At 40.4% G+C, this 26,938-nt stretch overlaps 1 protein-coding gene across 2 annotated transcripts in view; it reads left to right on the top strand.

The window, feature by feature from the left end:
* Positions 1-706: 706 nt before the first annotated feature.
* Bmx (BMX non-receptor tyrosine kinase) overlaps positions 707-26,938 on the top strand; it is a 62,704-nt gene continuing 36,472 nt past the window's right edge. Inside the window, exons 1-10 of one of the 2 annotated variants that reach the window (XM_029473273.1) lie at positions 739-850; positions 9,775-9,921; positions 10,747-10,851; positions 12,772-12,853; positions 17,224-17,343; positions 19,058-19,122; positions 23,565-23,740; positions 24,410-24,466; positions 25,814-25,885; positions 26,822-26,875. In XM_029473273.1, coding sequence (XP_029329133.1) covers positions 848-850; positions 9,775-9,921; positions 10,747-10,851; positions 12,772-12,853; positions 17,224-17,343; positions 19,058-19,122; positions 23,565-23,740; positions 24,410-24,466; positions 25,814-25,885; positions 26,822-26,875 — 881 coding nt within the window. In that variant the 5' untranslated portion in view covers positions 739-847. Of the gene's footprint in view, positions 851-9,774; positions 9,922-10,746; positions 10,852-12,771; positions 12,854-17,223; positions 17,344-19,057; positions 19,123-23,564; positions 23,741-24,409; positions 24,467-25,813; positions 25,886-26,821; positions 26,876-26,938 lie in introns of both variants that reach the window. The other variant, XM_021153332.1, reaches the window with a different exon arrangement.

The following is a 26,938-nucleotide window of genomic DNA, read 5'->3' as shown; positions in this document are numbered from 1 at the left end:
CATAAATTAACTCATTTCCTGTAGGCTGAGGCACACCCCAGATGGTAGATTTTCTGCTGGTCATTGAATTCTTTCAGTATTCTGATAGCAGGCTTTAGTATAGCAGTGGAAGAGGTGTCTGTAGATCCAGGTCCCACCAGCCACTATTTCCCTGCAGCTTGTTTCGTTAGCTAGGTTTGGCCTCAGAAAAAGAAATGTGCTAGGCTGGCTGGCTGATTCCAGTTTTTAACCATTATCAGAAGGAGACATTATATTGGGCCCCATATTTACTGACTATTGCACACATGGATATGTGCACTTTCAGGGGTGTAGTTCTTATTCTCCAGCCTCCCTTTGTCCAAGTGCTGGTTTGAAGTTTTCATTGCTTATTCTCTGTACCCTTTGGCATTACATAATGATTTCCTGACTCTTGCCTCTGGGCGAGAAGTCAGCGTCAGAAGTCGGGTTTCACCAAGATATTTTCTTGTCTTTTCCAGCACAAAGCTCTAGAAACAAAGGCAGCGTTATCACATGTCCCCAAGAGCTGCCTGGGAAAAGCAGGAGCTGCAGTTATCAGTATTAGAGCCTTTCTGAAATATGCTTTTGTCTCTGTGTTCATTGCATTCAATCACATCAACAAGTGTTGGCTAAGTGTTGAGCGTGGTTTCCTGTGGGATTGTGTAAGGCCCTGCAGGACAATAAATGCTTTGGGGGCACTGAGTCGTACAGCCATTTCTGACCCAACAGCCAGAAAAAAAAAATGTGACACAATTCACTGCTGCTGGAGAGAGGACAGCCCGAGGTTGCGTTCTTGCAGGAGCAGCTTCGCTTCACCGTGGTGGACCCCAGGGAGACAGAAGGAGCCCAAATGGTGCGTTTAAGTGGCCTGCGACTACGCAGTGTCATTATCTTACAGAATAGGTTTGGACCCAGATGTTGTGGTGCCTGGAGGTTTTAAATTTTGGAAAGCCCATCTCAGGAAAAAAAACCAACACAAAATTATGAATACAGAGGTGTTGGGCTGCCCCTGGGACTTGAAAGGGAGCTTGTAATTTGGGGACCAGAGGCTTAAATCCCTATAGTTTTACTGTGAATTATTCACCTTGCTCAAACTTTCACTCTGAGAGGCTGCCTGATTAGGTGCCTAGCACGACCAGCTGGATGTAGCTTTGTGCTCTTCCCTCTGTTGATTTTCTCCTCGTGCTTCTTCACATACTGCCATGGCAATGACATTTCACACTGTCTCTATAACTGCTCGCAAAACAAACAAACAAACAACAACAAAAGAGCTTTAAGAGGTACCTTCCCTTCTTTATCTTTTTTATCATGCTTTTTCAGCTACAAATGTTTGCTTTTCCATTCCTGAACTCTCCATAGACCAGAAATTAAGAGTGTTTCACGATGGAAAGAGAGACGTGGGAGACAAATGGTGCATTTGCTTCCCACGACCATAGAATTAAAGAGGTCTTGCTAGCTACAATGATTTCACTGGATTTTAATAAATACTGCAAATAAATTGTAGTTTCTGTCAGTGCTCTAGTGTTCGCATGAGTCACCAGAGTCAGCTGTGCCCTTTACCTTTTTAATTTACTCTTTGATAAGTTTATACATGGATGTAAAATATTTTGATCAAGTATTTATTTAGTTCGGCTCTTCCCACTTCCTCTCACTCCCTTGGAATCTGTTCTTCCTCTGAACAAGTCTCCTTTCTACTGTGTTTTTACCCACTTGCTTGCATGAGTGTGGGTATGGGCTTCTTTTCTAGAACATCTTAGTGGTGAAGAGTATGCTTTCTAAGCAGCTCCAGGAGGTAATCATGCTATTGGACCATGAATCACCCTTAGAGTCACTTCCAGTATGTGTTTGGATAAGTATTTGTGGTGGTACAGATACACCATCCAGACTAGCTGATTCACCCTGATTTGAAGGTAACTGGTCCCCAAGAGAGCTGGTAACAAACATAAGGAACAGGTGCTTATTGACTTGAGAATATGTAAAGAGCTTGGGGACAGGGCATGAGAAAGGAAAATTATCTTTGAGGCACACATCATTGTCTTCAGACTATTTTTCAATGTAACTATAGAGTGGTGTGGAGAAGCCTCATCTCCTACGGTGCTGGTCAGGGCATTGCCATTTTCTCGTGACTTCTCAAAACCCTTCAAGGCAGTTATTGTTTTTACCGTGTTTACAGATGAGGAAGTTGAGGTTTAGCAGGGTTAGGTAATATGTCAAGTTGCAGAGAGACAAAGAAAGATTTGAACCTATCCATATGTGATGGTCTTGCCTATGCCAGTCCACATCTAGAGAGTAATAGATGCTAAGCCAATGCTAACTGATAGATTTACCACTTTTTATTTTTCTGATGAAGATGCCCAGAGGGAGTGGCCAGGGGGAGGGGAGGCAAAAAGGAAGAGGTTGCTCAAAATAAGAGAAGGTGGCTCAGAAACTCTCCAGAAGGCACAGAAGATGAATCTTATGTGCAAAGCCAATTTGATCTCAGACAGAAGTAGCACTGGAATTTTCTCTTGGTGAGAACAAAGTTTGCCTTGTTTTCATAAGCTTATCTCAGAGCAGTCAACATTTGGTCTTCCAAAATGTTAAGGATGTGAGTGTTGACATTAGTTTTTCTGTCTGTCTCATGCCAAGATCAACTGTAACTCTGACCTGCACAGTGTCGTGCGAAATCGGGACTTGTTGGGTCTACAGAGCTGAAAGCCAGTACCAAAGGCTTTTTTGTTGTTGTTGTTCAGCAACTTTGACTGATTCTGAATTGTACTTCTTGTTCTTGCTTAAGCTTACCATTGTATTATGTTCAGTTGTTTAGCAAAATAAACAGGACCAACTTTGGGCAAATACTTGACTATTTAAGTTGTCAAAGGACTCTCCAATTTCTTTTTCAGACCCCTGCCGAATCTTCATTTGGAGTACCTCCCTTCTCCTGACTAGTCTTCCTGCCTATCCAATACATTTATCACTTTATATTTTAGCACCAGTCAATAAAAATCTATAGCTAAACAACATGTAAAAGAAGACAATAAGGCAAGAAAAGGGTTAGAAAGTGCTGCCTCCACTATCCCTTCTAAAGAACATCTTGAACTATTCAGGGAAGAGGTTTCCATTGCCAGAGACTGGACCAATTTAAGTATACCCCATCTCTCTCCTGTCTCCAGCTCCCACCTCCTTCACTACCTGCCATTTACTCCCACTTTTAAGGCTGAATATTTTTAGCACTATTCAAAATATGCATTATAATTCATCTATAGTGTCTGTGTTTCTGGAGCCAGGGATAAAATATGGAGCCTTGTACATACATGATTGACAAGCATTCTTTACCTTCATTCTGTACCCTAGCCTGGAGTTTTGCTGTCTAACACTGTATTGAGGCATTCCACTGAATGATTATTTCAAAGTCACATCTTTCTGAGAATTCACTGGTAAATGTTCCGTGCACAGGTCATATTAGATCCACATTTATGTCTAGTTCCCTCAACAGTGTGCCTTATTAAGGTGGAAGTAGCTTTGGTTGAACATAGAAATCGCTCTCATATGTGAATTTCTCTGCAACTCTCTGTCTGCCTCTTTGCCTCTCTGCCTCTCTGTCTCTCTGTCTCTCTGTTTCTCTCTGTGTGTATGTGTATGTGTGTGTATGTCTGTCTGTGTGTGTCTGTGTGTGTTTCCCCCTCTTTGATACAGGATATCACTGTGTAGTCTTGGCTGGTCTGGACCTCAGAATGTAGACCAGGTTGGCCTTGAATTCATAAAGACCCTCCTGCCTCTGCTTCCTAAGTACTGGGATTAAAGGCATGTGCCACCATGCCCAGTTATTTGAGTATGTCCAGTGCCATAATATTAATGCATCTAAGGTAAGACAGCTGAATCTAGCTCCCTGAGCTATTAGATCACTGCTTTGTCATTTTAACAAAGTTGCTTAGGACGTTAGGGTTCAGTATATCTTTAGTAAAAAGTTACTCCAAGCTTTCACACTCTATGGCTGCTTTCTTGTGTTTAGGTTAGTCTTCTCAGGTTTAGGTCACACAGTGGCCATGTTGTTTTCTGTCACTGATATCCTGTTCAAGAATGTGGACTTTAGAGCTAAGTGACCAGAATTCAAACGCCAACTCCAACACATTACCAGTGTGACTTGATGTTCCATACAGTTCCGAGAATGGTCTACAATAGCTAGCTGTATTTACAGTTTCAAACGAGTGTTTGGGTTTTTTCTTTGTTGGTTGTGTTGCTTTGTTTTTGTTTTCCAAGATAGGGTTCTTCTATGTAGCCTTGGATGTCCTGGAATTCACTCTGTAGACCAGGCTGGCCTCCAACTCACAGAGATCTGCTTACTTATGTCTCCTGAGTGCTAGGATAAAAAGGTGTGCATCATGACAACCTAGTGAGTGTGTTTTTATTAAGAATTTAGCAAACAAGCATTAAAAAGAGAAATAACCAGTAGCATATAGACAGAAGCAAAGCATCATCAAGCCATCCAAGGGAGACAAGTGGAATAGCCCAGTTGAATGACATCATCAAATTGGAGGCTTACAGCATCTTGCAAAAACTAACTAGGGTTTCTGGCGAGTCTCACTGTCAGTGAGCTTTTAGCACTGCAGGCATTTTTATACCCTGGGATAAACAATAGTAACCTGTGTTGGAAATACTTTATCTTTTAGCTATTCTGGAGGGCATGAGATTTTTGTGGTTTTTGTTTGTTTGTTTCGGGGCTGGGGTATCCCAGGCAGAGTTTCTCTGTGTAGCTTTGGCTGTCCTGGAACTTATTCTGTAGACTAGGTTGGCCTGAAACTGACAAAGATCTACCTGCCTCTGCCTCCTGAGTGCTGGGATTAAAGGCATGCACCACCACTGTCCAGCAAGGCTGAATTTTTAAATACTTTTCATTGCTTGCAGTTTTTGTTCTTCTTTCTATTACAGAGTCAGAGGGTCAGCCTGATTCAGAACAGGGAGTTTGGAGAACACTTGGCAAAAGTGTGCTTGAATATGAGACAGAAAAGGCCAATTGCCTCTCAGAATCCATGCTTAATAAGCTTAAACAGCACCTACCAATTTACCAATATAATATAAATTACAAGTGGGCAATTTGATTTTCTATTGTAGCTTCATCACCTATAACTAAAGACAGCAGTTACAATATACTCTACAATGTGACTGTTATAGTATAGGCATTTCACAAACTACCTTGGCACAGGATGTTTGTGTCAGGACATGCCTAATAGGATTTATAATAGCCTACCTCTAAGGTATGCATGGGCATGTGTCATATCCCATCACCCTGGGCAACTATAACCAACAAATAAATACTCCTCTGATGTCTTAAATGGTGTCTGGTATACAGTGAGCCCTCCTTAAATGTTGGCAAGGATAATCAGTACTAATGTGTGTGTGTGTGTGTGTGTGTGTGTGTGTGTGTCTGTCTGTCTGTCTGTCTGTCTGTGCACGTGTCTTTTATTAATTCCTTCTCTTTTTATTCTTCAGGCTGTTTATAGTAAAATGAATAGGATCTATTAAGTTCTCACATTCCACACAGTTATTTTTGAAATGATGATTTGGAGCCTATAGCATGCCAGGTTTTTTCATTTAAGTGTCTTCATGTAAGAGGACTGTGACAGATCACATTTTATGAATCAGGTCAGTAAAACTGAAAATAAGAAAGGGGCCTGCCTTGTCCAGGTGCCGCAGCTACTTCAAACAACTCAGGTGCTACAGTCTATTGCTGCACAACAGCCTTACACATTAGTCCTGAAACCCATTGTACTGGCTATTTTTGTGTCAACTTGACACAGCTGGAGTTATCACAGAGAAAGGAGCTTCAGTTGAGGAAATGCCTCCATGAGATCCAACTGTAAGGCATTTTCTCAATTAGTGATCAAGGGGGAAAGGCCCCTTGTGGGTGGGACCATCCCTGGACTGGTAGTCTTGGGTTCTATAAGAGAGTAGGCTGAGCAAGCCAGGGGAGGCAAGCCAGTAAAGAACATCCCTCCATGGCCTCTGCATCAGCTCCTGCTTTCTGACCTGCTTGAGTTCCAGTCCTGACTTCCTTTGGTGATGAACAGCAGCATGGAAGTGTAAGCTGAATAAACCCTTTCCTCCCCAACTTGCTTCTTGGTCATGATGTTTGTGCAGGAATAGAAACCCTGACTAAGACACCCATCTTACATATGCTTGTTGTCACTCAGGGTCATGGAAAAGTGACTTTTATTTCAGCCGCTCAGGTCAAGCATCTCAAGAACTGACACATTGCCCTCATTTCCTTGTGAATCTTAAATAACCATAGTGATTATGAGTCATATTAATGCAACATGTAGCTTTTACATATGTAATTAGTAACATAATAGTTGCTGCTTTCTTTGTATTGATTTCTGCCAGGGTTGGTTTTGCCTCCCTGTGTGTAGTTTAATATGTTTATGGAAATAGGCAGCATGGATTATTTGGTAAGCAAATTGACGTTACTATTCTATGTGGGTGGTATTATGAGACTCCAGCCAAATCCCACCCTTTCCTGTATGGAAATAGATTCTTGTTTAATATAATCTGGGTTTCATGTGGCAGCGTATTGTGAAAGTGACTTCATTTACTCTTACCCTCTGCTGGGACTTCCTTCTGCTAATAGTGGGCAGATCAGACCTTGCTGGTCATTAAACAGGCATGTGAATCAACAGGGGTGTCAGAGGCCCCTTTAGCTGCTATGATAATAAGGAGGAGACGTCACATTTCTAATTAATCCTTATGGAGTATCACTCCCTGGAGCAAGTGGGACCCCGGAGGTAACTTCAGTGCAGATCTCTATTTGGCTGTAAAGGAGAAGAAAATCATGACTTGTGCAGAATGAAGCCAGAGAGCATTTGATTCCGTGAAATAAGACAGACCCAAAAGACAAATACCACCTTTCTCTAACATGCAAAATCTAGATTTAACTTTCTCTGTAAATGTTCACATCTATGTAGGACATGAGAATAGATGGGAGACTATAAAAGAAGAGAAGGAGGTCCAAAGGAAGTGGGGGAAAAGAGTACTGCAGTGCTATGTGCAGGAAAGCAAGAAGAGGTAGGGTCATTGGGGACAAAAAAGGATAAATGTGTGAAATGCTATCATAAAACTCTTTAAGAAGAGTTTTGAGTTGGGGGGTTGTTGTTTTTATTTGTTTGCTTTTTTGTTTGTTTGTTTAGTTTTTGGTTGTTTTGTTTTGTTTTGTTTTGTTTGAGACAGGGTTTCTCTGTGTAGTCCTGGCTGTCCTGGAACTCACTTTGTAGACCAAGCTGGCCTCGAACTCAGAGATTCACCTGCCTCTGCCTCCAGTGCACTAAGATTAAAAGTCTGAGCCACTGCATCAGGCCAATTTATTTTCTTTTTAAATTATAACGTGAGTGTACATGAGTGCAATGCCCACAAGACCCAGGGCATCAGACGCCTTTGGAGCTAGAGAAGTCCACAGAGGGGAAGGAAGCAGGTAGACAGAGAAGGGGAAAACCAAAACTGAACAGAAGCCATGAGAGCTGGCTAGAATATGTCAAAAGTGTGACTCCTCAAGACAGGATTCTTCAGGTCTGTAAAAGGACCTGAGAGTCTACCTTAGGGAGTGGAGGCTTGAAGACCTGGTCTCTGTGAATATAATTTCAGAGATACATGTCTCCAAATGTTTGGTACATAACAATCACACATCACAGAATGTGAACACATCTTAATGACACTAAGCACGCATACCTACATATCTGAAAAGAAAAAAATAATCTAGACATATGCTCATCTTTTTCTTTGGCTTGCTTGAGTTCTCAGTTTTGTAGAATAAGCATGTATCATATGTTTTTAGTGAAAGAAAGCATTCACAAAGGGCAGGATTAAATGAACCATGATGCTAAAATTTGACAAGTTATACCTAGTCTGGAGCAGAAAGCTTGTGAACTCTTAGAAATTTATTGTAGAATTTCATTGAAGTCCTCATAGTCTCCCTTTCTACTTCATGCTCTTCCCTCTAGTATATGGAGGATTTCACAGTTCTTCTTAATCCTCTCCATATAATTTCCTCCAGATTCATCTTTAATGTGAAGTGCATGAAAGCTCAATAAAGATCACAGTATGCAAGTCATCCTGCAGTGCTGGGAAAGACTGCCTCTTACCCGGACATGAAGCCCTGCTTGTTTAAAACACTGCTCAGATCAGATCTCCTAAGTTCATAGATGGCTTTAAGAAGTATTGTTTTAGCTGCAATGTAGAAGAAAATCTGCAAGAGCTTTTAAAGTTTTTTAATGTAAAGAATGAAAATGACACAAAGTGGCCTGCAACTATGCCTACCTCGTGTCCCGACTACTCTGTCTTATCTCCACGTCCTGTGCTACACTCACAAAAGAACTGCCCCTCCTTTTAAAAATCTACAAAACAATATCCAAAGCCAAAAGTGTGCAACATTTTCTTCTAGTTAATGAATAAGAATGCCTGTGATCTGCCCATAAATCAAGCAATGCTCTTGAGAATAGTTTCAATAGTCAGAGTCTCCTGACCTCCGTACATAAACTTAAAGAGCTGCTTTTCTTAATCCCCACTTTAGATTCTGTGGTCTATATCAGGAGGAGTGACTAGTGCTGATTTATTGAACTCCAGCCTGTGTTTCTTAGTCTCCCTTTCTGTCTACTACCTGCTGTGGTAGGCTCCTCATATTCCTGGGCTAATAGGAAGGGCTGGCTAGTGACTACCTGGGTTTGCTTCCGTGCCTGCACCTGCATCTATGCTAAGGGAACAATGTCTGTGCTGGTGCTTCCTGATCAAGAGTGTTAATAGGATGCAAATATCTTCTCTTTTAATGCATGGCCCTGGCATAGTCAGGGAGAACATGAGAGATGGTGCCTCAGAGCAGGAACTTTTTGCTTACAGCTTGAGAGTTAAAGTTAATATGTAGACTTGAGCTCCACAGAGTCTAAGGTAAGTAAACTTAATTATCTTGAGACCATTAAAAATAGATCAGAACTACTGGGCACTTAACTGCTAATAATGGTATACTTTCACAAAGCTAAGAAGAACATGAAATCTATCTCTGTGGCCCACGGCTTAACATAACTGCTTTTCTTTATCAGATCTGATACACAGGGTTAAAACTCTGTCTCAGGAGAAAGAGTTGATGCACTTCTTTTTTCCCTAAATACTTTCCGTTTTCATCTTTCCCATACTTTGGGAGTGAAAAGTATTGCCTTTGTGAATGTGCTTACTCCACTCTTCTTCACATCTCTTTTGACATTTTTTATTCTCTTTTCACCCATTTTCTTCCTGTGATTTAATCTTGATATTGTCAATCACACGTGTATCCTTCATGTCAAAAGACCCAGTTATGATCCTGGGTAGTGAATGTCCCTCACGGCGATACTAATGGCTTATGGTGATTTAGATTATCTGGTGAAATCACTGGCCACAGGCATGGAAGGAAATTTCAGTTATGGGTTACTTAATAGATAGTAAGTTTCCTGGAGTGCAGTTTGAAAGAGTTTACTATCTGCTAGTCAATTCAATAAGTGTGTATAGAGTGTTTCAACAGTGGAGACCATTTTGATGAGTTAGTCAGGAAGATGGCGCAAACATGGTGACTGTATGATACAGAGTGGGACATGAGTCAGGGAAGAAGTAATATGCTGTAGAAAACCTGCGTAATTACAAAACTCAGAACAAAGGCAGAAGAAAACTAGGAGGGATTTGTGGTCTATGCTATACTCCTAATTTAGCCTTTATATTTAGAAGTTGGCATCTTTATCCTCCCTGGACCTAGCTAGATACTGCAATCATTTTAATTCTTTTCTTTAGGACGACAATATGGATAGTAAATCCATTCTGGAAGAACTGCTTCTCAAAAAGTCACAGCAAAAGAAGAAAATGTCACCAAATAATTACAAGGAGCGGCTTTTTGTTCTAACCAAAACAAGCCTTTCCTACTATGAATACGACAAAATGGTATCTCCTTCCTTATTTTGTGCTATTTATTATTCTTCCCAAGTCTCTGCAAAGTCCTTGATTATAATGAAAGAATGCCAGGATTCTTAGCTAAGAGTAAAGATCAGCTTGTATCAACATATTACACTGCCTCTCTTTAGAAAATATATGATAAATCAAGAGAAAGGACTGGAAACTACTTGTTCATTTTATTAAGAACAATCATAACATGTCTTTAAAATAGTAGTTCTCAGCTAAAGTAACTTGTGTTTCCTGGAAGACATTGGATAACAATTAGAGATATGTCAGCTGTCACAACTCATTCTGGGAGCCAATGGGTAAACACTATGAACATCCGGTGGACAGACACTGAGGATGCTACTAAAATACCCTACAGCCCACAGGTCGCACTTCACACATCCTCAAATGTTAATAATAGTGCTGAGGTTGAGCAATTCTGCCTTAAAACAGTAATTGAAATAATAACATCTCTGTGTAGTTAAGAACTTGAGCACAGGGGGAAAACCAAGACACCATCAAAAACCAAGATGAAGTAAAGCTATTTCATAGCATTAAACTTTGATTTCTTTATTAATCACTTGGCAGGGAATTTTAATAAATATTATACAATTCTCAAATAATATTGTTAACTGTCACTCAGATACTTGTACATGTGTTCATAGCTTAGAAATATGATTGCAAAAGCCATAGAGCAACAGAATATGTGTCTCCGTTGACTTCCACATCCCTTAGTCTTCCTCCAGACGTTATCTTTAGCTGTACACTTTTCCCTGCTCACCTTGACACACCCACCAGATATAGTTTCTGGTCTGCTTTTGAATTCAGAAAAGAGGAAGCAGAAAAGGATCAATAGAAATTAAGAAAATCAGATGTGTGGAAAAAGTCAACCTTGAGGAACAGACACCGGTGGAGAGACAGTACCCATTTCAGGTAAAAGAGGGGGAGGCAGTCTGTTTAATATTTTGTACTGTTAGTTCACTGTGCCCAGGAAAAATAACCATATTGCAAAATGACCCCTTTAGACATTGATAATGTTTGGAATAGCCCCAAATGTGTGCTGGCAGTCTCTTAGAACCCTCCTGGCCAATCTGCTTCTCTCAGAAGGAGGGGAAGCAGGATGAGAGTGTAAGCTACCATGGTCTGACCTGTTTAGGGTCTACCCATCTCTTTAATGGGACACTGTGGGGTGTCTCTCTTCTCTTGGGTAACAACAGTAAGTAGGAAGCTATGCAGGATTAAATACCAACCCTGCCCCATGTGTCTCCAAGGAGATGGTAAAATAGAGCATCATAATCCAAGAAGAGTGAGTGTTCAGATGGAGGCTGACGGATATTCCTTGCTCCTCACTCCAATGTGGCCAGAAAATGCTCTGTTGGAGGTCACACTTGGGTTGGGAAGGACTAATGGGCCTTAATTGGCCAAGATGGAGGAGATAGCAGGACACACTAAATAACAAGTACCAAGGCACTGGAGGCTGGAATAAGAGCATGAAACAGGCAAGCCTACAGAAGCAGGTGGGGCTATACTGTGGAGGGCTCTACATTCTATGTTAACCAACTTTGACTTTACACCAAAGAAATCTTTTTTAAATAAAAAAAGCATTTAGGTGTGTGTGTGTGTGTGTGTGTGTGTGTGTGTGTGTGTGTGTGTGATATGCTTCCACATGCATGAAGGTGGAGTCAGAGGACAGCTTATAGGAGTCAGTTCTTTCCTTTAACCCTGTGGGTTAAGGGAATCAAAATCAGGTAATCAGGCTTGATGGCAAAGCACCCTTCCTTCTGAGCCACCTTGCTAACCCATAACCCCCAAAGAACTTTAAATAGTCCCGTGCTAGATAGAATAGAATAACTTTGTGAATGGTTTCAGCTGAGTCAGACCTACTGCAAAAGTATCACCCAGTTGGGGAAAACCAAGGGAGAGGGTATCCATGAAGGCGACCTCAAACACAGCAGGGACACAGAGGCTATTCAAAGCCACAAATGTTTTCCAGCCCTACAGAGTTCCTAGCCCACTACCTGTGTGTATATACCCATAAAGATACATCACAACTTAGCTGGGGTGATGGTGGTGCATGCCTTTAATCCTAATCCTAGCACTCATTGGAGAAGTAAAGACAGGCAGACCTTTGTGCAGCCAGTCTGGTTTACAGCGGAAATTCCAGGACAACCAAAGCCACACAGAGAAACCCTGTCTCAAAACAAAACAACCCCCCCCACCACCATCACAACTTATCTCTGAGTATACTTGCTCATTTGTTAGAAAAAGAAACCACATACTTATATATAAATAAAAGGAAAGCTATTGAAGTAGGATGAGCCAGCTACTAGGAGATCTTTCATAAGTGGTATATATTATTTTCCAGTTGTAAAAGAAGTCTGATCCAGAGAGAGTATTGTAATTTTCAAACTGGGGCAGGTGTATAAGCATGTGGGTACAAGAGCAGGGCAGGGGGCACCTGCCTGTGGAGGCAAGAGGACACCAGGTCACCCTCTGTCACCCTCCAGTTGATTCCCCTGAGATAGGGTCTCCTACTCATTCCGGAGCTCCAGGCATCTTCCTCTCTGTGACTTCCAGAAGACAGGACTTGCAGGTTTGTGCACAGCATGCCCCGCTTTCCTTACCCACAGAACCATCTCTCCAACCTCATAAAAGGTTTCTACTGGTTAGAAAGATAGACCCCAGCACTTGTAAGAAATATGTAGTTTACCATATTAAATTAATTCCAAAGCTAATATATGTTCTATGAGAAAAGGTTTATTTCTAATAACATAAAAATGTACAGGTACACCAGATTGAACTATGAAACACTTGTATCAAAATTCATTGCTTCCCCCCCCCAACCCCATGCAGATTGTGTATAAGGATGGGCTTCTCTATGTCTATGCATCGAATGAAGAGAGCCGATGTCAGTGGTTGAAAGCACTGCAAAAAGGTAACAAAATGCTATAATGAAGGCTTGAATTGTTTTCCTGTGCCGCTCAGGAGGATGACTGTATTCATGCTTGCTTTTGCTTTCTCAGTGTTACAGGCAGGAAGCCTGCGTGTCACCGTAGCTTTCACACTGAGCACAGAGCTAGCTATTGTGTTTTCCCTGGGCACAGTGGGGGTGGGGGTGGGGTGGGGGCAAGGGGCAGGCCGACTGTACTTCCTGCTGTGCTTCAAGTCCTGTTGCGACCAGACTGCCAATGTTCACAAATAGTTAGCATTAATAAGGGCTGAGCACTTAGCACTTGCCAGCCGCTCTATCAAGCACATGCTGACAACTCTGTGGACAAGGATATTATTATTAGTCTTCATTTTTTACACAAGTTTAAAGGAAAACAGCCAAATGCCACAAACCTTCGGAATGGGAAACTCAAAACTCAATAACCTGAATCCAACTTTTAAAACCACTATATTTTAACCTAAGTCACTATAGTTTGGCCCAAACTGAGAATTTAATAGATTTAATTTGTGATTTTTAAGTTGCTTCAGTAATAAGGAAGAGAATTGTTATTATTAATTTGGTGCCATGATGTTTCCCTCTATAATCTTTTTAGGTTTGAAAAGGTCACATAGTAAGGATGATATGTAACTCAAGTCAGTGGCTCTACTGGTGTGGCTTCAGGTTTTAACATCCTAGACAGAGGAAGATTTTGTTTTCCCATTTACTTTTAGATGATGGCAAAATCTCAGTATACCTCCCATTCCACACACCCATTCCACATCAATGCAAATTCATCTTTTACCACACAAACTTCTCCATTTTCCCTTTCTGTGAAAGGACTTAGCAATCTATTTTGTAGAATAGTTAAGTGGTCCTTTAGGATGAGAATTGTCCCTCATCATCCATTATCATCTCAATGAGGTTAAATGGGTATCTTTGTAAGGGCCAGACAAACCTATGCTCTCCTCTCCTCTCCTCTCCTCTCCTCTCCTCTCCTCTCCTCTCCTCTCCTCTCCTCTCCTCTCCTCTCCTCTCCTCTCCTCTCTCATATGTGTGTGTGTATATATATATATATATATATATATATCTCACATACGTACACACACACATACACACACACACACTAAAACACCTTTGTGTCTCTTGTTTCCTGACCTGTAAAATGAGGAGCATATTTCTTTTCTCCTATAGCAGTTACATTTATGAATACAATATCCTTTTACACAAAGGTCATTGTGGTTATAATGGGGCTTCCAGGAGAAGCCCTAAGATTTTTGCTTCCTAGCCACTCATTTTTGAGGGACTCTCCTGGGTTGCAATTGTCACAAAGATACTTCCCATATTCGACTTTTGTTTAGCCCCCGTGTCTCCATTTATGGGTTCCTCTTGAACTAGACACATTGTCCAGGCTTTGGGGAGGGGTGGGGTAATACACATGAGGGTTTATGAGTAGAAAAGGAGAACAAAGAGACAAGCAACAATACATCTCTTGGTCCCTCACAAAATTGTAATGTCTCCATTCCTAGCACTGCTGTATGCTCAACAGAAAGTGTATACCTGTTAACAGTGCTTTGTACTGGAGAAGAAAAGTCATTGGAACAAATCCATGTTTACCCTCTCTCCCACAGAGTGCAAGGCAGGCAGTCTTGGGATTGGGTTGCCATTAGAGGATGTCAGGGACACAGGTACCTTCTAGCTTTCTGTTTTACCATTCTTACAGGTTAGTGGAAGGTTCTGAGCTGTCGTAGAAGCCTCCCCCACCCCCAAAAACTTCTGTCCATGCTACATTTCCTAGTACTCTGGCCCATATCTGTAGCTGGTCTTTGCTACTTTGAGGGTTCTTCTTTCACCATACTTTATTCCCCTGAGATTCACCCCCTATCACTAGATAGGAGAGAAAGAAGGATAGGGTGGAGGGAGAGAAATATAGAGATCCCTGAATCTAAATTTCTTTCTTCTTGTTTCTTCTTTGAGCATGACTACTAACAAACCACAAACAACCCCACTTAATGACCAACAACCACAAATCCCACCTTTTGAGGCCTTAGCATTCATATACCTTCTGAAATTCTTCCCAGAATTCCAAACATCACACAGTCACAGAAACTATCTGAAGCTCGCAAAACCACACCTCTGCTAGAGCACCAAGTAAATCACAGTCAGCAGCTGTAGCCTGTCCAAAGCAGCCCCATAGTCCACATCTGGGATTAAAATGAAAGCATCATCTTATAGTATTTCTGTATCTTTAAAAGAACCCAAAATTCCAGAATTCTCACTATACCCAACATTGTGTACAATATACATTTGAAAACAGTATCTATATTTTTTTTCAATCTCTGTTCTGGAGGATAGAGAGGGTGAGTGACATTGTCATCAAGTTAGAAAACTTAATTGCCATGGGAGGACAAAGGCTCTCTCACTTAAATATTTCTCCTTACGAAGTTCCCCCAGTTTGCGCCATATCAGTCTATTTAACTCTGTAAGAGTCATGACAGCAGCAGTAACAACCAATCCTCAGGGTTGTTGGGCAGAGATGTACCTGAGAAAAAATACATAAAGTCACATACAGTTTTTAAAATATCAATAAGCGTGGAAACTGTTGCAACGCGGACTTTCAGACGTTGTTGGAGAATTAGTTACCCAGGAACCTAAATCTTTTTAGTTGGATACATTAGAAATCTTGACACATTAAAGAGCAACAGGTTAGAGAGCAAGAGAGCATGCAATTCTAATGATATTTTTGGAACGAAAATCAGAAATTAGCATTTTATGATCTTAACTCATTCTGTCATAATTAACCTTTAATGCTCATTAGTTTTTCCTTGGGGCCAGCAAGGAACTGAATTGAGATGTACTAAATAAATGTTATTACTAAAACCTATGTTCACTGAGCAACTGAGGCCAAAGACTTATGTATACTCTTTTATACCCCTTCAGTGATCCAGCACAATATTAATTATTATTCCTTAGGTTGGGTTAATAAAGGAAGAGCAAGACTCTCTTAGTTTCAAAGTTAAGGATTCTCTAGATGAAGATAAAATCAAGAGGAAAGAGTTGAAGTCATCCATAGAAACTAAAGATGCTTCCTGAGCTATTATCTATTAAATCCTTGGAGGTTTCTCTGCTGTATTGCAAAACTCATTAATTTTCTGTACATAGAAACATTTCAAGATTGGAATTTAATTTGTCGAGACTAACATTGCCTTGTTCTCATGGTTTGCTTTTCCACTACTGGAGATGGAGCCTGGGACTTGGTTTCTGCTAGGCAGGTGCCCTACCACCAAGCTCACCTTAGCTCCTCTTCTCTAATATACACATATCCTAGAAAAGTAGCTTCTAGTTAGGTGTGCTGGGGGAGTCCTGTCGTCCCAGCATTTGGGAGGTGGAGGCAGGAGTCAAGAGTCAAGATCAGCTTTGGCTACACAGTGAGGCAAAGTTAGATTTGTATATATGAGACTTTGCCTCAAAAAAGGTAGCTTCCCACCCCCTCAAATTATTTATCCCTTAGAGTAAGGATGCCAAAGTCATGGAAGACAAAGACAAGAAACTATTCTAACTCAAGGACAACTAAATAACTAAATTTCATAAATAATGCTGGACCAGAACTTTGATCAGGAAAAAAAGTAATTTAAAGAACATTATTGGAACAATTGGAGGAAATCAAATATAAAATATATTAAATTTCCTGAAATTGAAAATTTGGTTTATAGTTAGGTAAGAGAATACCCTTGGTAATAGAAACTGTGTGGGGAAATATTTATGGGTGACATTATTCAAGTCATATATCTACTGTTCATTCTAAATTAGTGATTGAATAATAATGATAAAATTTTAGAACAAAAATTATGTATGTCTTAAAGAGAAAGATGCAGTAAAATAAAATAGTTAACAATTGGTGGATCTAAGAAACAGGTGGGAAAAGGACATAGTAGTGCATGATTCTTACTGTACCTTTGAAACTTTTCCAAATGAAAACCCATAGTAAGTACATGCTCTCAGAAACTCTTTTTGCCCAAGATCTAGTCCTACCACGAAGCCTACTTCTCCCACCAAAGACCATCAGATGCTGTAACCCAGTCAGGACCTTTCCATAGGTACTTATAAAATCTTAATGACAAGCTAGCCAGAATATGCATTTTTCCTAACTCATTCATGTCAGAATGATACATTATTATGCTGTAGTTAGACTGTGGATTATGCTGTGGTTTCTGTTTATTATTTGAGTTTATTAATTTTCTGGTGAAACCCAACTGCTTTGGTAGACACTGGGTCTGACCTTAGTTGCTGATAAATGAGATTATAGCACTTACTTATTGCATTGCTTCTTTTGGGCCAGCATCTGTTTACATCTTGTATCCTTCCTGCTTGCCCTTCAGAGATACGGGGCAACCCTCACCTGTTGATCAAGTATCACAGTGGCTTCTTTGTGGATGGGAAGTTCCTGTGTTGCCAGCAGAGCTGCAAAGCAGCCCCAGGATGCACTCTCTGGGAAGCATGTATGTGTGATGGGAACTTGGGGTGCGTTGGGGTGGCCTCTAGGTGAAGACTGCCCAATGCCAGATTAGTTTTCCAAAATACACCATATTGATTGACATCGTATGCAATACAGCTTTGTGAATGCTAAGTTAAAAATGAAGTCTATTTTTAGTGTCAGTTGACTCATACTCCCTCAATATTAATATGTGCCTGTTTTTCATTTCATGAGAAATGCTTATAAAATTGAAACCATAATAAACAGAGAGAAAAAGAACATGAACATGAACTTGGATGGTACGGAGGTGGGGAGAATTTAGGAGGAGTTGGGGGAGAGAAAAGAATATAATCAAAATATACTTTATGAAAACATTTTAATAAAAAATTGAAACCATGGGTCAAGAAATGACCCAATAAGGCCTCTGATAATTCTGTAGTTTAAAACAAACTCATTAGAATCAAAATGTGGTGAGCATATCACCACGAATCAAACTGCTAGGTTTCCCACTTGATAAGAAAATGAGGGCTGGAAAGATGATTCAGCAAGTAAGAGCACTGACTGCTCTTCCAGAGGACCGGAGTTCAATTCCCAACAACCACATGGTGGCTCACAACCATCTGTAGTGGGATCTGATACCGTCTTCTGGTGTGTCTGAAGATGGCTACAGTGCACTCATATACATATAATTTTAATAAATAATTCTTTAAAAGAAAGAAAATGAGAGGCAGGAGAGGTGGCTCAGTAGTACCAGCTGCTTTTCCAGAGAGGACCTGGGTTTGGTTCCCAGCACTCATCTGGCACTTCACAATCTATAAGTTTAGTTCCAGCAGATCCAGTGTCTTCTTCTAGCCTCCTTGGACACTGCATGCATGTGGTACACAGACACATCCAAGCAGGCATGATGGCATATATTTGTAATCTTGGTACTTAAGAGCTGAGTCAAGAAGATATAGTTTGAGACTAGTCTGAGCTACTAGTAAATTTAAGACTAACCTCACACCCAGACCCTGTCAACACACACACACACACACACACACACACACATGGGAGGGGAGGGGGAGGGGGAGAGGGAGAGGGAGAGACAGAGAGATCAATTCTTATATAAAAAACAAAAACTCATGTATCGAAAGATGGCCTAGTCGGCCATCACTGGAAAGAGAGGCCCATTGGACTTGCAAACTTTATATGCCCCAATATAGGGGAATGCCAGGGCCAAAAGAATGGGAATGGGTGGGTAGGGAAGTGGGGGGCGCTATGGGGGACTTTTGGGATAGCATTGGAAATGTAATTGAGGAAAATATGTAATAAAAAATATTAAAAATTAAAAAAAAACAAAAACTCATGAAACAACCCTACTTATTAAAAATATATAGCAAAAATACAATTTTAAAAAGTAATAGTCTTAATTATCACATATGCCAACCTGATGATGACTAGCATTACGAGATTTGTTTAAAGTAATTGGTCATTCTGTACAGGTGTGTTGGTTTCTTAATAACATGTGGAAATGAGGTATAAATTGCTTGTTTGATTTAGAGGAACTTGAACTTTCAATCCAGGCATTGCAATATTTCAGTAGCTGGAGGTGGAAGAGTGCTGTTTGAGTTGAGCATTACACGAGAACACTCCAGAATGGCTTGAAATGTTGTCTAAGTTCAGTTGATTTGGTGATAGTGGTTTATTTCTTTTCTGACTCCCTGTGTTGGGTGTTTTCCTTTGTTCTGTTTGCTTTTCAGATGCTGATCTGCACATTGCAACCAGTGATGAGAAACACAGAGCTCCCACTTTCCCAGAGAGGATAGTAAGTCCAGTTTTAAATTATTTTTAAGGATGGGCTATTTGCACACGTGTCATTCTATTTTGTCTTAATTCATCCTCTCTCTTCTCCCCCACTGGTTCCCTTTTATAGTCTGCAGGCATGTCCTATGTATTCCATTACCTCTCATTTTTCCCCTTAAATTTTCTTTCCTCCCTCTTTATTATTCCTGTTTTAGTTTATGATCTAAACACACACACACATTTACACACAGAGAGACATATGCATTCTTACATACACATGTACACATAATTCTAAATTATGTATATGAGAGAAAATGTACAGCATTTGTCTTTCTGGGTCTGCTTTATTTAACATAATGCTTTCCCGTTCTCATGTTTTTCCCTGAAAATCTCGTGATTTTGGTTTCTTTTAACAGCTGAATTAAATCCCATTGTGCATATGATTCATATTTTTTATCTAGTCATCTATTGATGGACACTTATGCTTGTTCCATTTCCTTCCTATTGTGACTAGTGTAACAATAAATGAACAGTATACATGGGTGTGTGTTACAGCTCTAGTTGGGAACATGAACCTGGGAAGCAGGCCCTAAAAAAAAAAATGTGGCAGACTAAATAGCCAACTTTATTCAGAGCATCAAACAATTTATATTTTGAGGGTATTCTGACAGTTAAGGAAGGTCAAATGAGCAAAGGTCACATGAGTTTAAGCTGTATATTCAAAGGAAAACCACGCCTGGAAACTTCTTTGAACTAACAAAAGTAAGATGTTGAGTAATCTGAAATAAACCCACTCCTATTTACTACTATCCCTGGGAGGGGCACAAAAGCACATTCTAAGAACAGCCCATGTTTTAGAGAAACAGAAGTTACAAAACGTTTGCTTTGTTCCCATGGAGTTATCTTACAAGCTCTCAGAACTCTTCTCACACAGCTTAATTCATGGGCCATGTTCCAACAGGTGTGCAATTATCTCTAAGTCAATAGTCTAAAAAATATTTTGCAAGCAGGATATAGTAAATAAACCAACAGTTGCCAGATTCAAGACTAGAAAATGTGCACTTCATATGAACTTCTCAGCAGAGAGAAAAAAAAAAAAAACTATGAGCTATCACACACACACACACACACACACATAGTTAGTATTAAATAATGTTTCACTTATATCTATAGTTAGTATTAAATAGTGTTTCAAACACAGAGCCATGGTAACATTTTATTATTTATTAACTACTAGGTCTTTTGCTAACCAGCAAACCTATATGCAAACCTATAAGCCACCAAAAATGTGCTCATGTGAGACAAATCTTTGGAATGGTATCACTCATAACAGACAGTGTTTCTTTTCTTACAAACATGGACAAAACTACCTTGTGAAAGTATCCTGGTGATGAAATAGGAGTCTATAGAATATGAAACATTAAACCATTAAACAGCATAGTTGATTCCCTCTGTTATTCACCCCAAGCCATTTACTGCAACTTGTCTGCTTCCAGATAAATTCTTTGACAGACTCAATAGTTTTCCAGTCACTGTAGTATAATGAAAATTTCCCTAATTACTGGTCATTAGAACAGCCTCCAAAGAGAGCTGGGGACAGTGCCACACACCTTTAATCCCAGCACTCAGGATCTCTGAGTTGCAGGCCAGCCTGGTCAAGAGGGAGGGGGGAGGGGGGAGGGGAGAGGGAAAGGGTGAGGGAGAAAGATCAGGGCAGCCAGGACTACACAGAGAAACCCTGTTTTGTAAAAAACAAAACAAAACATAACAACAATAACAACAGCCAGCTTCCAAAGTGTCTCCATCTGCTGCTATAGCTACCTTTCTGTAAGTTACAACCTCTTCCTTTTTCCTTGCTCTGGAATGCAGCAACTGGCAGCCTGCTTTGGGGCAAAGATCATGGAACCATAAGGGTAAAGCCAAGTAACAAGAATATATTGAAAAAAACGACATACTTCCATAGCTATACATGGTCCTATTATGATCTAGTAGTGATGGCAGTTGTACGAACTTTCCAAAACATCTTTTATCTTATGAGAGAATTATATAAATTTACTGCTGAGGGGGCAGATCCAAATGGAACTTCATGACAGGAAGGATGTGTTGACATTCAGCCTTTAAAGCATTTGTCAAACCCCAAGTTGACACTGGGTTATCCCACCTTTTTTGGACAGGGTCCCTTCAAGATGGTTTCTAGCCAACTTGTAACCAAGGATGGAGCCTTTCTACAGAAAAACAAACAATATTTAGACAGCTCTAGATCATTAAAATATATGCAACTTGCCTGCCTCTTTCTTCTGTTGATAGCCATGGTCTTCAATTCTTAGAATTCCCAGGCAGGTGTCAGCCTTTTCAAATCCTAGGGGGTGCTTCAAGTGGCATCTCTCATCTATGGTGTGTTTTAATTTCTGATAAATTTCTGATTTTTTCTCTTTCTGATAAAAACACATATCATTTTCCTAATCAACACAACTGACAAAAACAACTCATTAAAAAAATACCAGGACAGCCAGAGCTATACACAGGACAGCCAGAGCTATACACAGGACAGCCAGAGCTATACAGAGAAACCCTGTCTCGAAAAAAACCAAAAAAAAAAAAAAAAACATTAGGTAGCATTCTCCAGTTTCATGTCCATACAGAATTTCAAAATGTGACATTATTTAGAAACAAGATGTTTTGGGGCATAATTTACAGTTAAGGGTCAGGATGAGATGATACAGGGTAAGAGTGGGCCATAAGGCTGAAGGCTGGTGCTTTTCTAAGATAGAGGGCATAGGGAGGTGGCTACTCAGAGCAGATGGTGTGTAAACTCCTATGCAGACACTTCTCCCACTTTCTCTCCTCCCTCTTCACACCATCACACCATCGTGTGTGTGTGTGTGTGTGTGTGTGTGTGTGTGATGTGCGCACATGTAACTACAGTACTTGTAGTACTAGGTAGAGTGTATTTTCTGAACGAGGGGAGGGGGTGGCAGCCCTATGGTCATTCTGCTCAGATTGCATTTGAATAATTTTATAATGCATTTATCTTTGGAGAGAACCCTTCTTTGAATTTTATCAATGATGGCATCCTTTATAACAAGTAATTCTAGGACAGTGAATCCTCAACTCTAGATAAATGTTATCCCTGAAACAAAAGAAGGAAAATACAATACAAGAAAAAAATAATATTTAAAGTTCATACAGAATGAATTTTAATAGAGTCAAATGTACACTCAGAAAAGCACACAAATATGCTCAGCTTGTAAATTTCCAAAACGGAACCAATCTACATAAAACACACTCAGATTAATAGAACATCAGGAAATGCGAGGGGTACTTAGGTTTTATTTCAGTTAGCACATTAGTCAAGAGCAATTGCTAGCCAGAAAGATGTTCAACCTCATTGATTGTTTGCTTGAGTTACCCAAATACATCCTCACACAGACAGACAGATAGATACACACACACACACACACACACACACACACACACACACACACACACGAGATGGGGGGAGAGATAGGCATAGAGATAGATTACTCAGTCACTTGTATGTCTTTTATGGTTCAGTTATGGGAGTTTTAATTTTTAATAAGTGGTTATACTTTATTCTCATTTCATATAGAAGTCTATCATATGGTTATACTACTGAACTATTCTCTTATTGTTGTCCTAACAAATTACCACAAATTTGATGGCTTAAAGAAACATGATTTATTGAGTTATTGCTTCATAGTTCTGAATTTTAAAAGCTTAAAAATGGGTCTAGCTCAATGTTTCCTCTGGGAGCTTTAGGGGCATTCTTTGCCTGCCTTGCTTAGCCTCTGAAGGCTGACATTTGCAGTGGTTCCAGATGCTGTCCTTCATCTTCAGAACTGGAGGGGCAGCAGCTTCTCTGCTCTCTGCCCCTACTCACATAGTCACACGTTCTACCTAATCCCTTGCACATTTGATTATATCAGGCTCATCTCTATCTCTCAGAATAATCTCTTCATAGAAAACACCTAAATTTAGTCATAGTCAGCAGAATCTCTTTCACCATGAAAAACATTCGCAGATTCTGCAAGTTAGGACATAGATATCTAGGGAAGCCATTTTTCAGCCTACTGTATCAACAATATATTTTCTGTTGTATCATCTTGATAAGTGTTTTGACAGTTTCCAATTTTATCCAATTCTAATTATTCTACTATGACCATTTTTTTACATATCATTGGATTTTTGCTACTAGATATAATATATAATTGCTGCCCTAGAGGATAGAGACACCCAGCCTTACAACATTCTGCAAATGAGTTCCCAACTAACAAAAGCATGAGTGAACCGTGGTTCTGCATCCTTGTTGATGCTTAATATTGTCTCTATGCCTCCCTCTTTTCCTTTCTTCCATCTTCCCTCTGTTGTGTAGGAACCGACATATATTTTATTCATGGGTCTGTATCTCTTTTGTAATATGATAAAATCTCTTGTTCTGCAAAGCTGAAGATTCCAAGGGCAGTTCCTGTTCTCAAAATGGATGCATCATCTTCAGGTGCCATTCTACCCCAATATGACAGCTATTCAAAGAAAAGTTGTGGTTCCCAGCCAACCATCAACATACGCTATATTCCAAGGGAAGACTGCCCTGACTGGTGGCAAGTAAGAAAACTGAAAAGGTAAAGCTAAGCATTTAAGCCGACTCCCCAGAATATGAATATAGAGTATAGAATGTCTATTGTCCCATAGCTTCAGACTACAGCCTCAAAGCTGGTAGTGCAGGCCTTAGCTGAACTAAGGTGGTCATTTCCAGAAACATTGAGTATTTAAACTAAAAGAGTAGGGAAGCCAAGTGGCCCCTCTGGAGCTGAGAGTATAGATTTCAATGATCCTACCTAACATTCCTCATGATCGCTTTAGCATTTTAGTCCTTCCCCTTCTCGCTTCCAATTCCTCCAAATAACTGCCTAATCCTAAGCATAGAATCTATAAGAAGTCTCCCTTATATAAAAGGGTGAGTTTACGGTAGGCTTACTTAGTCCTTTCAGGTTTTCAGCCAATGATGCTATCCAAACTCAGAATTGAAAGTGAGTCTATCTTTGGGGTCTTGGTGCTCAGTAAGTGTTTAACCAAATGGCAACTGGTCAAGTGTTATCCCTTCCTTTTTTGCTGCCTTAGACTTCAGCCCCACCATACTGTCCACTGTCTGTCATTCTCAGCGATGTCAACTTCCTTGCCGAGGGCTGCTGGTGTTTGTCTCTACATAGACTAAATGCAGAGCCTGTCTCGGATGCATAGTTTATCTCCTACTCCTTGACTCTTCTCACCCTCACTATTTTCACTTAAAGCAAATGCCTTACTGTACCGACGATTCAGCCACAGAGTCATGTGGAACCTGAACGAACGTAAGTATATACCATTGGACTTAAATGTCTTTAAAAATAATAAATTATGCTTTTCCACTCTAGGGCACAACTAGTTTCCGAGAGCATTGTCTATACTCAACTGCGGAGGAAAGGCTCCATTTAATTCTCTTTTGCCCCGTTCCCGTATAGATCTAGGCTGGCAAGATGGCTGTCTGCCTGAGTTTCCAGTTCAGGGCATGTCACCTCTGAGGCTCTGAGTTCAGTCCCACATTTCCCATGATTGAAGGAGTGAACTAGCTACTTCAAGCTATTGCAAGTTTCTCTCTCTCTCTCTCTCTCTCTCTCTCTCTCTCTCTCTCTCTGGCTCTGGCTCTGGCTCTCTCTCTCTCTCTCTCTGTCTCTCTCTCTCTCTTCTCTCACATACACACACACTGAATGTAAAATCAAAACACAAGGCTAAATAAATTGCTTTGCCCTTTTCAATGAGATTTTCTGACATAGGAGGAAGACAAACGTCTCTTCTGGGGGTCGGGTAGACTGGTAAAGAAGGTGGGGAGGAGGCATTTTAGAAACAAGGGCATTTAGAATTCTCTTGGCATATCTTAAAACAAAACCAGAGGATAGTTTCCTTGCCAAAGCAGCCTGCCCCTGTGAATTGTAGTTTAGGAGGAAAAAAAAAAAAAAAAAAAAAAAGGACTGGGCTGTGAAGGCAAACAGGAAATGGTGTCTAAATTCCAGACAAAGAAACCTTTGGACTTGAGGAGGAGGAGGTAAGCAATTCCTCCTGAGCCGATGAGCCGCAAAGGTCTATGCTAATCTTGCTGCCTTTAGCTAAAAATCTTGTACTTGCAACTCCTCTGGACACAGATGAAGCAGCAAGATTAGCATAGAGAGGAGAAAAATATACATAACAAACATGTAAAGGACAGAGTGCTGCACGTCCACAAGAGAGCAGAGCAAAGCTAGTCAGGCTGCTGCTTTCCTGATCCCAGGTTCCTGCTGCTGAAGTTAAGACCTAGCTGAAACAAATGGCTTGGTCAATTAACATTCAATAATCGTATGCTTTTAAATGTACCGTCAACAACAACAAAACCACCCAGCTGTCACCTCAAGAGGTCTGTTAAGTTAATACATTACAGAAGGTTTTACTGTCAGTCACAGGGATGACTGGCCATACACAGAGATGGACAAGGGCTGGCTGACGAGAGAACTAAAGATAGCCTGAGACAGATAAAACAAAATTAGGTTCTGGATATGCACCATTCCAACGTCTCTGCAATCACTGACGTTCTAATCTGCTAGCCTTGCAGAAGGGCCAGTGGAAGGTATGACTGCTTTCTAAGAACCCTCATTTTCACCACACTAATCACGTACCTTTACTTGCAGCGAGGAAGACATTGCATGCAGTAACCAACTGGAAAGAAATATCGTCTCTCACAGCACCTCAAAGATGTCATGGTAAATCCAATTGAGACACTACTTTATACTCAAAATTTACTTCCACTTGCAGAAAAAAAAAAAACACATTTGAAATAAGTTTGCAATGAGGCTTTACATGCAAGGTAAATATAGTCCAAAAATGTCCATGTAATTTGCCTCTGAATACATATGTGGACCTCACTGAGGTTTCCTTGGTTAAGGTTTTCCTCACACTGATTACATCAACTCTTCAGTCATGAAGTACTCAAGTACTGCGATATGCTGGCTCCGGCAACTTTAACAAGTGAGAAAGCAACCCAGAATAAATTATTCCCTAAGAATAGCTCTGTCCACATCACCAACATCTAAAAAATATTATTATATTATATATATATTTTTGTTTTTATGTGCATGAGTGTTTTGGCTGCATGTATGTTAAGGGTACCACATATGTGTAGTGCCTACAGAGGCCAGAAGAGGGCACTGGATCCCTCGGAAGTGGAATTCCAGCCAGTTGTGACCTGCCATGTGGGTACTAAGAACTGAAGGGAAGCTCTCTGTGAGAGTAGGGAGTGCTCCTAACCACCGAGCTACCTCTCCAGGACCAGCAGCACATCTTTAAACTTTCTACAGTAGCCATCTTTGTAGGAATCTTCATGTGTTTCATAAGGTTGGCTCCTCTGAAAGAGTCTAAGTAACCTGATTGAGTTCCCAGGAGCCTCTCCTGTTGAAGCGGTGTTCTCTTCCTGCACTGGCCACAGACGTAGCTTGTGAATGACTGATTTTTCATTTTGCTGATACCTTTTCCAAGTGCAAAGGGGAAACTTTGAAGTCTAGATTTTGTCTATGAGGATACAATAACTTGGTATTTCTGTACTAGGTGGTTGTACGGTTTCTTGCTGTACTAGGCAGTTGCATTGTTTCTTGCTTTCCTTGTTTGTTTGGCATTCATGCTGTTTCTCAACTCTTCTTAAGGGGATTCCCTGAGTCAAGTTCATCTGAAGAAGAGGAAAATCTGGATGCTTATGAGTGAGTGTTGAAAATCTTCTACATTTTTCTAAAACTAGAATTAGATGTTTTTATTTGATTCCT

This window comes from Mus caroli, chromosome X, assembly GCF_900094665.2.
Source record: "Mus caroli chromosome X, CAROLI_EIJ_v1.1, whole genome shotgun sequence".
Classification (NCBI taxonomy): Eukaryota; Metazoa; Chordata; class Mammalia; order Rodentia; family Muridae; genus Mus; species Mus caroli.
This window is presented reverse-complemented; position numbering and strand designations above follow the sequence as displayed.